At 34.2% G+C, this 10,231-nt stretch overlaps 1 protein-coding gene and 1 long non-coding RNA gene across 6 annotated transcripts in view; one reads left to right on the top strand and one right to left on the bottom strand.

Moving 5' to 3' along the window:
- The window catches only part of LOC106469106 (protein shifted-like), a 66,370-nt gene that overhangs the window by 21,513 nt on the left and 34,626 nt on the right, over positions 1-10,231 (bottom strand). For all 4 annotated transcript variants that reach the window (XM_022397528.1, XM_022397530.1, XM_022397531.1 and 1 more), the window contains exons 2-3: positions 2,032-2,171; positions 1,041-1,146 (exon numbers count right to left, since the gene is read on the bottom strand). In XM_022397528.1, the coding sequence (XP_022253236.1) occupies positions 1,041-1,146; positions 2,032-2,171 (246 nt within the window). The remainder of the gene's footprint in view (positions 1-1,040; positions 1,147-2,031; positions 2,172-10,231) is intronic.
- LOC111088200 overlaps positions 1-10,231 on the top strand; it is a 17,399-nt gene that overhangs the window by 2,826 nt on the left and 4,342 nt on the right. The window contains exon 2 of one of the 2 annotated variants that reach the window (XR_002612805.1): positions 347-649. This is a non-coding gene — a long non-coding RNA (uncharacterized LOC111088200). Of the gene's footprint in view, positions 1-346; positions 829-10,231 lie in introns of those variants that run through there. The other variant, XR_002612804.1, reaches the window with a different exon arrangement.

The following is a 10,231-nucleotide window of genomic DNA, read 5'->3' as shown; positions in this document are numbered from 1 at the left end:
TTATTAAGTAAAGACTTGTGTCGTTAAAATTTCGTCGGAACGAAGTTACGAAAAAAAAATCAATTAACAAGCGGAGACGTAACAATACACTTCTTCCAGCAGTATCTGTAACACACTAGTTCCAGCAGAATAATATTACAAACCATAGGTACCGATATCGTGAGAACAACTACCCTCTACCTCTTGCAGCGGGAGGGGCTGTCCCCCATTTTACCATGGTATTTTTTAAATATGGATTTATGATACAAACTAAGCGTCAAAGTAGGGATTCTGATGTTTATTCTAGTTTTGAAAATAACCTCAAGAACGCACAAAAATGTCTATGTCAAGTTTCCCTATATTTCAGATAATGAACTCGTCCGAAAGTACAAACGTAACTGTTGTTGCATCATCATCGGCTAAGAAAGGAAAGTGCGAAGCGACATTTTGCAGCAATGAGATAGATCCGAACCATGGGCTTTTGAATCCATAAAACAGCACTGACCATTTGGCCACACCATGCCCTTGGTTGAGATTTACCCTTCCCTAATGCAAACTGAAATCCAATTTGTTCTCCCCCCCCCCATCTACCAATACATTGGCTTCCTTGCTTCCAATGTAATTTTTTGTGTGTACAATAAGATAAGGCTTCCAACAAAATCAGTGTCTCGTGAGTATGTTTAGTAATTATTTTTTCATTACTTAGCTTCAGTGTATGTGTACAGAAAGACACTTAAAGAGTGTATATGTATATTGGTTTATTTAGTAACACAGTTTCTTTTACAGCGCCTATACATTATAACCTTATGATAAGCACTTTTATTATACATTAAAAATGTGTTCCTTATTGCTGATGCCTAATTTTATGTTCAAATAATAATAACATTTTAAGACTCAATAAGGGTTTGCTTAGTTTTTTTTATGATACTTTAAAAAAGTTTATTTCAATCTTAAATACACTTTAAGGTAATATAAATATATATTTTTTTTAGTATTCTGATTTAAAATATACACTCTCATGAGTCAAAACAGTAAAAATTCACAAGTTCAATCAAGCATACCTCCAGGTTTCTTTGGTACCCTTCCCTTGGTTTCAATGGATATAACTGGATTGCTTAAAATATCCTCGTTGAAAGACTGGAGATTTTCGAAATTGTAATTGTATTGCTTCAGAAAAGAATAAGATTTTATTAAATAAATTAATAAAACATATACTGAAAAATATACTTCTTAATAACTTTCTGTGAAGAAAATTTTGTGATTTGTCAAATAGCTTCGTTTTTGATATACAGAGGGCGCAATGAGGTTCCAATGTGATTAAAATGTCATGATGACTCCTAGATTGACTACAAATTTAACTGTCAAAATCTCAAATTGAATACTTTAATATTATCTGTTATTTGTTAGTACACATATTTCGATTCAATAAGAGACAAAGATATTTATTATGATAGGTTCAAACTACTTTGTAGAATATAAATTCTCTCTAATAAAATTATTGATCTGTGTGCGAGTTGTTGTCCCATCTTTAACAACTATACGTGTCCAGCTTTTTTTCCCCTCGGAATCTCCAAGGGTAGTTTTTTCCAAATTTGGTGACGATAAGAACTTTTAACTTAAATGAAAAATAAAATGTGGGCCGTCAGAGGTCCAATGAAAGTTCATCTACAAATGCAGTAATGTTTATTAAAATTAATTTTGAATGCAAAAAAATGGTTTCTTTCAAAAGAACTGTGTTCAATCATAATTTCTAAATGAAGGAGAGTTTTGATTACTTTTTGAGTTTACTGTAAGTTAATTTTTAGTTACTTTTAATAATTACATTTAGAAATGAATTTTAAAACATTTGAAGTTTTATACAGAAAACAGGACTTTGAAAACACCAAATATAAATTTTTTGAGCTACTACGCCAACCAGTGAACAAATGAATTCCCTTGATTTTCATAATGCCTTGAAAAAGTTAAGTTCCTCATTGGACATGATAAAACTAATAAATGTTCAGAACTTGAGGCATCGGCAGTGTGAAGATAAATTGAATATTATTCATGTACCTTATTATCCCCGGATTTCCATGTAAAGTTGACTGAGCTTACTTCTGATGGGATAACCGGGAGATATTTCTCGAAGTTCGGATCCAGTATGTATGGTAGAACGGTTCCATCTGCTATAGCAAATATTTCCATGGGAAATCCTGTACAAAACAAGAACACAGGAATAACACTTGAGTTCAAAGACGTGTCCTAAATTAATAAGAGTTAGAATAAAACAGAATCGTTCTTATATACAACGATGTTCTTATTGAATAGTCCACGTTGGCTTACAGCTGTATAATACTGGCTCTCACCAATAGACAGACATTAACCGTTCTTATAAAGTAATCCAGAACTACATTCTATAGCCATGAACGATTTTCAACAAAACACGGGAAAATGTCGTTTACGGATATGTTAATTGTACGTGATAATGGATTCAAACCCGTGCACACCAAAACACCCTCTTCTGTATCGGTTTGTTTGTTTGTTTGATGTTATGCACAAATCTACGCAATGGGCTACCTGTGCTTTGTCCTTCTGCAGGTAAAACTAGATATTTAGGTTATAAGCCCTCAGACTTGATGCTGAGCCATCAGGAGATGGGAGGGAAGGATTTCAATATCAGAGTGATGTTTCACTGCAACGTAATGAGCAAGAAAATAATACATGTTACTGTTAATCACATTTCAAGTTCGTGAACTTGAAAACATCCACGATTTCATTATCCTCTCTTTTTGTAAACGTGTATTTGGAAATTGGGATTATGGTTCATTGGGTTAAAGATAAAAGAAAAAAAATTGTATTTGTGACTTGCAAACTCCGGTGATTATATAAAGCAAAAACAAAAAAAAACTGCTAGTTCCCCTTTGAATTACAATTCATTAGTATTTTCATTTTTCTGTTGGAAGAAAATAAATGTAACTAAAAAGGTCAATTTCACGTTGTCTATGATGAATATACCATTAACTTATTGTAAAACTTTGTTTAAATACACCCATTATCTTCAACATTCTTAAAGACCGAGTACTCAGTATTGAGTATAACGTGTGGATACCGATAACATTGAAATACATATGTTCTGACATGGATACATTACGATTTGAGAAAGCAATTTAAAAAATCATAACATCGTCATTTTAAAAATCTAAAAAATTAACTGAACAGTTAAAAAGTTATGTTTTAAACTAAATCACAAAGAAGTGCACTTCCTGTATATCAATTTCCATTTAATCCTTACTCTTTCATTCTGAATATTTTCATGTAAATATAATTGATTGTGTCAAGTTTTATTATTAACTGAATCAGTGAAAGATTTGTTAGTAGTTAAACACACATCGCCAGTAACAAATAATTTCTGTTGATAATAAACAAACAGTTGAATGTGTACCTCTTCCGGTGGATTAGACATTAGCTGAAGCCTTTAAGTTTTTATCATCAACGGTCGTTCACACATCAAATTCCTCTAAATAATGAACGTATCGTGTTTAGCAACTGATTTTTACACAATTCCTTGTTCATTTTTCTTGCTTAATACTTTATACAAGAAAGTAGAATCATAGATAAAAGAATGTTTCGTGGCGACTGATGAGACATCATTAAAAGAATGTTTCGTGGCGACTGATGAGGCACCATTAAAAGAATGTTTCGTGGCGACCGATGAGGCACCATTAAAAGAATGTTTCGTGGCGACCGATGAGGCACCATTAAAAGAATGTTTCGTGGCGACTGATGAGGCACCATTAAAAGAATGTTTCGTGGCGACTGATGAGGCACCATTAAAAGGATGTTTCGTGGTGACTGATGAGGCACCATTAAAAGGATGTTTCGTGGTGACTGATGAGGCACCATTAAAAGGATGTTTCGTGGTGACTGATGAGGCACCATTAAAAGGATGTTTCGTGGTGACTGATGAGACACCGTTAAAAGGATGCTCGTGGTGGCTGATGAGACACTATAACGATATTTATATTCAAAAGATATAACAAAAATATCTCCAGGTCATGCTGGGAACTTTGCCCCTAGGTTTTGTTTATAAATGTCAATAAATAGCAATAATATCCTAATACATTTACCAGTAGGAAGTGAGATATATGTTAATTTTTTGGTATATAATAAAATCACTATGAAGCTTTTTCTTTTCGCGCACTCGACAAGGATCACCTCATTCATCAAGTCACACAAAAGTGGAAAAGTATCTTGAAGTCGTTTATAGAAACTTAAAAGTATGAGCTGTTTCACAACTTGTGTTTTGCTTTTCAAAAATTTATTTTTACACAAAGTATCACGTTAAACAAATAAATTATTTAGAAGCTCTTGTTAATAAAGTGTAATATTTAATACACAGTATTTAACTTATTCTTTTTTTATATAGTTGCATGAAATAAAAAAGTACGTTATATTTCATTCTACGTATTCAAGAATCGCCAAATTGGTTTACTTTCAAAGTTGTTTCAAGGAATTTCGATCATTTACAGATAAAAGGAGAAAAATAATGAATGTAGATTATGTTCTATGTATCTTTCCTCATTTGAACAGACGTGGAAGTAGATGGTTGAGCTGTAGGGGTGTTGACTTATTTAATGAGGTGATAACCCCAACTGTCAACAACGAAGAAAGTCTGCGAGCGAATTTGCACGTCACCACGGCTACGGAATGTTTTAGCACAACATGCGACAAGGAAACCAGTAAAAGTGTAACTCATAAGTTTAATTTACGCGGCATACGATGTCAACGCCAGATCATTATCTTATTGCCACCTTTTCACAATCTTTCTATTTATGACCAGCAGAGTATTACTTGCGCTCCTTAAGTGGCACCAATCTTCTGGTCAATCAACTCGTCGTCATGTTTATTTAATAGCTGAGAGCGTTTTTTTTACTAACATGAGACCAGAGGGCGCTGTATTTGTTAATAAGTCTGAAGAAAAGCCATCAGATTGAAAGCTACGTCAGAAAGAAGTTAAACGTTATAATTACCACATTATTTCAAATTCCACCATAACTTGCAGCAGGAAAGTCAATCTTGTTGAACTTAACTTGACAGCTACGTAAGAGAACCAAACGCTTTCTGAGAAGTAAAAAAAGTAGAGCAAGATTTACATATATTTATATTGGGGAATATCAGAGAAGAAAACAAAAAGCATTCTAAATTTTTAAGTTGCCAAAGGATAAATAAAGAAAGATTTAAGAGATATAAAAAAGGGAAATAATTTAAAATAGTGTGTATCAGTATCAAGTGAAAAACAACACTAGGGGGTTAGCGCACACTGCAAACTGAAATTGGCATGATGAAATTACAAAAATATGTAACTGCAAGTACTGATGAGTAAGTTAGATCAGTATACGAGAAAAATCAATTTGGCGAGATTGAAATGGATAGTGTTCCTTAGTGCCGCCCCCCCCCCCTAGTGGCACAGCAGCATGCCTGCGGACTGACAACGCTAGAAACCGGGTTTCGATACCCGTGGTGGGCAAAGCACAGATAGCCCATTGTGTAGTTTTGTGCTTAATTACAAACAAATCCTTAGTGCTGTAAAGATTAAAAGATGTTATTAACAAAAGTATGCAAGTCGAATAAACTATCAGACACACGACCTGAAAAGACCTATTTTTAAAACAATGGAAAATATTTGGTTTACTAAATATTAAGTAAACATTTTAATCCACACAAATAAACCGGACATATCAGTTTTGTAATGTTTTCAAAAACTTTGGTATATAGTGGCAGGTGGATCAACACTGATTATGACACATCAACTTTTACACTAAATGTCAGGCACAATGACACAACCTTGCTCCAGTTCTCCTGTACATACAAGTCATGCGACCCTGCACGTGCGTCGCTGACTTCTGTGCCCTGTAGTACAGCCACAGAACCTCCATATAGTCTGCTGGTATTGGTGGTGATGATATGAGCTGTGGCACCAGGTCTCTGCCCTCCTGTTTATAATCCATACGGAGGAAAGGATTTGATTAGGGCAGTGGGCCTGTCTCCAAATTAGTGCCTGATAATGAATTCCCTATATGTGGAGAAAAAGAGCACCACTTGGCCGAGGGTAGAGATTCTGATTACAGCAAGTGTGTGGACAAAATAGCACGCGCTTTGTCAATGCTCTAGATTTCTTACAAATAAATTATTCTGCACCTTCTCCAAGTCCAGGTCATCCTGTACAAAGTGTATCAGAAGCTAATTTTTTTGCTGAAAATTTTCCCATCCAGTGTTATTGCAGTGCCCAACAATAATGGAGGTTTGTATCACAACAAGTCAGTGCATTGGATGAGACCATAGTTTCCGAAACACTAGTTACATGTTGCAGTTTCTTTCAAATGGTACGAATATGAAAGTACTTCCTTTAATGTGCCAACTTTCAACCAGAGCTGCGTACAAGTTATTTTAATACAGTGAACCAGAAAAGAATAAGCACATAGTGTTCCTCGCTGCATTAGTCTCAGTTTCGGTCCGCATCATTATGGAAATAGTGTAAACTCATTATTTTGTTGCTTCTTCCAGCTAAACACACGGGTGATTGTTCTTAATAGACTGAAAATAAGTTATTCCAAACAATTTCATTTTGCTGAACAAGTTCATGCACATGTTGATAATATATCAAATATTTCTGATGAGTTTTGGCGGTCATATTTATTTGCAAGTTTGAGGATCTAAACATTCAACTTAGTAACACCCATTTTTTAAATCAGTAGGTTCAAATTATGTCACCATAATTTAGCAAAATTGCCTCTAATACCTAATACAAATGTTGAGTATATTATACTAAAATTATTTTGGATCATTAATACATCGTTATAGTCCATGTCTCTCACGGTTGATCACGCTCAATCTACCAATCGTGCATTTTAACAGTAGCCCCGCAACGTAGTTTCTGCTGTGAAAGGCTCTGTCTTAAGGCTGACATATCCAAAGCACAACACTCCTCCTTGATTACTTTCCATACTCCGTTTAGTGTACAAAGACGACAGCTTGTTAATATCGGTAATTTGAGTTCATAATTCGTAAGAAACTGTAGACTTTTTATTGGAACATCACAAACATCTAATTTGAATCAATGCTGCATTCAACATACCACGTGACAAACAAAAATCGATATTTAAGCATGTTTTTATAATATTTACTTTTAAATTAAGAAATTAACTAATGTATAATACTCAAATTTGAATTATAGTCTACAATTTCATACCAAACTTATTGACATAAATTCATAAAATAGAAGTTCAATAAAATTTTGAATGTAAGTCAACAAATGCGATGATATGGCCTTTGACCAGTGACGATAGGTTTAATAAACATCTTCAGTGTTACTACTAAACTTAACCAATGGGGGGATGCAAACTGAGAACTAGGTACACGGGATGTACTCACATGTACCCCCATTTCCATCACTGAACAGACTCGCCGCCAACTCTTGGGCTACTCTTTACCAACGAATAATGGGATTGAAAGAGCGAACATGTTCAATGACGAGATTCGAACCCGAGACCCGCACATTCCAAGTCGAATGGCCCAAACCACAAGAAAATACCAGACCAGCTACCTAACTGATATAGAATTATGACGTTATGTGTATACGATTAGTGTTTCACAAATAACAACAAAAGAAAATCATGACATTTTGTGAGTAAGACTATAGAGTTCCAGAATGTTAAAAGACTAGTATTTGAAAAATTATGACATTTTGTGAGTAGGACTAACAGTTCTCGAAGTGATAACAAAAAGTGGCAAAGATAGCGTTTCGAAGATTGTAATGTTGTGCGAGTTCGAACGGTGTTGCACCAGAAATGATAACAAAATGTGACAAATTTAGTTTTCCAAAGATTGTAACGTTAAGTTAGTACGGCTAGTGGGCTACAAAAGATAACGGAATATGTACATTTAAAATGAGCAAACCATGTATGCATCTAATCTGTTTGTTTGTTTGAATTTATGCACAAAGCAACACAATGGGCTATCTGTGCTCTGCCCACCACGGGTATCGAAACCCGGTTTCTAGCGTTGTAAGTCCGCAGACATACCGCTGTGCCACTGGGGGGCTTAATCTGTTTGATTTAGTTTATTGTAACCAAACTGAAATTAGAACTGATTTAAACTGAACGTTAACAAGAAATACAGAAACAAGTTATTTAATAGACTATACTGTATATGATTTTGAAATGATAAGAATGCTATTTATAACTGATCGTTATCCTACATTTTACTTAATAGGTTTTTCTGCTATACTAGAAAGGAAATAAAATATATATAGAGGAATTTATTATATTAATATAAAAAAAAAATCGAAAATAAATCAGATGTTGTAAATTGGAATATGCAAAATATCTGTTTTTGGAGTTGTTAAGCGCAAAGTTACACAAAAGGTATTGAAACCCGAATTTTAACGTCGTAAATCTGCAGATTTATTAATGCATAATGTAAATAAAGCTTATTAATATGTTTAGAAGGTTTTTGGAGTAGTTATTACAGCAGCTGTTTACCTAAAGCTATAAGGAATATTGCATATAAAAAATGAGTTAAAATTAACAATAATAAACCATAAATGAATAATAGCATTAACACTCAGACTGAGTGTTAATTCGTTTTGATCGGCACGTAAACTACGTGTAGACGATGCTGAATTTTGGAGGATTGGGTAGGCTAGGATTACAGAGGGGTGTCACGGTTTCCGACATTCAAGTAAGAACCCCCCGAAAATGTACTTCGACAGAGGGCTCGATCTGTTAACCTAAACAAAAACACTTTACTAGCAACAGAACTCACCTTTCAACACTGTTCAGCCATGAAGATATGGAGTCCAGATGGTTGTCAAATTCCGAACTATGTTACTCTTACACAAAATAATAGAAGTGTTCACTCCGGGCAGGTATCATACTTAGCCACTTTACAACGGCAAGTAAACTTTCTTGAGCCATCTCTATCGAAAAAAAAAAACTCGCGAAAGTTGCGGAGAAAACAACTTGATAGAAGTGAGGAACCAGGTCTTGTATTGTGCAACGTGTACAACCACTGTCATATTCTGTGGGAGAGATTTGATGGGTTTATGGGTTTTACTCCCTCATAGCCTGTAAATTAGTGTGAATTCGGCCACACTGGTAGGCAATTCAGATCCCAAGTATCGCAAGGAGTTCAAATATTTATTCAGAATTTTGGAAAGGAGAACATAGGAAAGCTTCGTTTAGGATTCAACTCACCAAAAATGTCTCTCTGACTCGCAGAATGGGTATTGAAATAAATATTAAAAATAAGATTGGATTATAAAGCAAAACCCACGGATAAATCTGATGGCACAAACAAGTATGCTGAGTACACAAGTGAATTATTAGAAATATTAAGACTTATCACTCATATTGTAAATATTAAGAAAATGATTATAATAATATACTATATCAGTGTGATATCGCAGTATTCTAAAATTTCAGAGATGCTAAGAGCAAATGAAACTGTATTAACAATGTGTTACTGAATAAATTATCAACAAAATAGCCTATTGGCGACATCATTATGAATGACGTTACTATAACTAATTCTCTGAGCAAACCAAGTACATTTTTGTTTGTTAATGTTACTGAACAGTTGGTGAAACAAATAAATCACAGATGTAGCAAGTTTTCATGATATAAAAAACTGTTTAGTTTAGATATTGTTGATTAATATATTTTGTGAGAATGTTTATTATTGTTTAGTTTTTGTTATAATAAGAGTTAAAAGCAGACGATTGATGTTGAGACTATCGAAAGTTGCATGCAATACATTGACGTCGAGAATATAGAGATTTCTAGAAGGCCAGATGATTAAGTGATAAAGATATAAATAGTGTGAGAGGCGCGAAAACAGCAGGCAGACAATAGCAGAAGAGAGTAAAGTTACGGGCAAAGAAAAGTTTGGCATGAAGTTAACTACTGTAGAAGTGATATGCCTAACGATTAATATAGGACTAACATTTAATATTGTTACGTATCTACTTGTTTGTTAATTTCCCGTTGAAATTCTTTCCGAGAAACTTCAGCGATACAAGTCCTTTCTTGATTAAAACTAGTTTATTCTTTCTCGATACAATTTTGCGATACACAGAATTTATTTCTACAGTCACTTTAACTTAACTACTTTTATAAACACACGCAATAATTCACAGTGATTCACACACTTTGCCTACGGTGCAAACTGATCGCTTGGCTCATTTAACTCTATCTTCAATCCATCGGCCGGTCTT

Source organism: Limulus polyphemus, unplaced genomic scaffold (genome assembly GCF_000517525.1).
Source record: "Limulus polyphemus unplaced genomic scaffold, Limulus_polyphemus-2.1.2 Scaffold3307, whole genome shotgun sequence".
NCBI lineage: Eukaryota > Metazoa > Arthropoda > Merostomata > Xiphosura > Limulidae > Limulus > Limulus polyphemus.
Note: the sequence above shows the minus strand (reverse complement) of the source record. Positions and strands in the feature narration are given on the sequence as shown.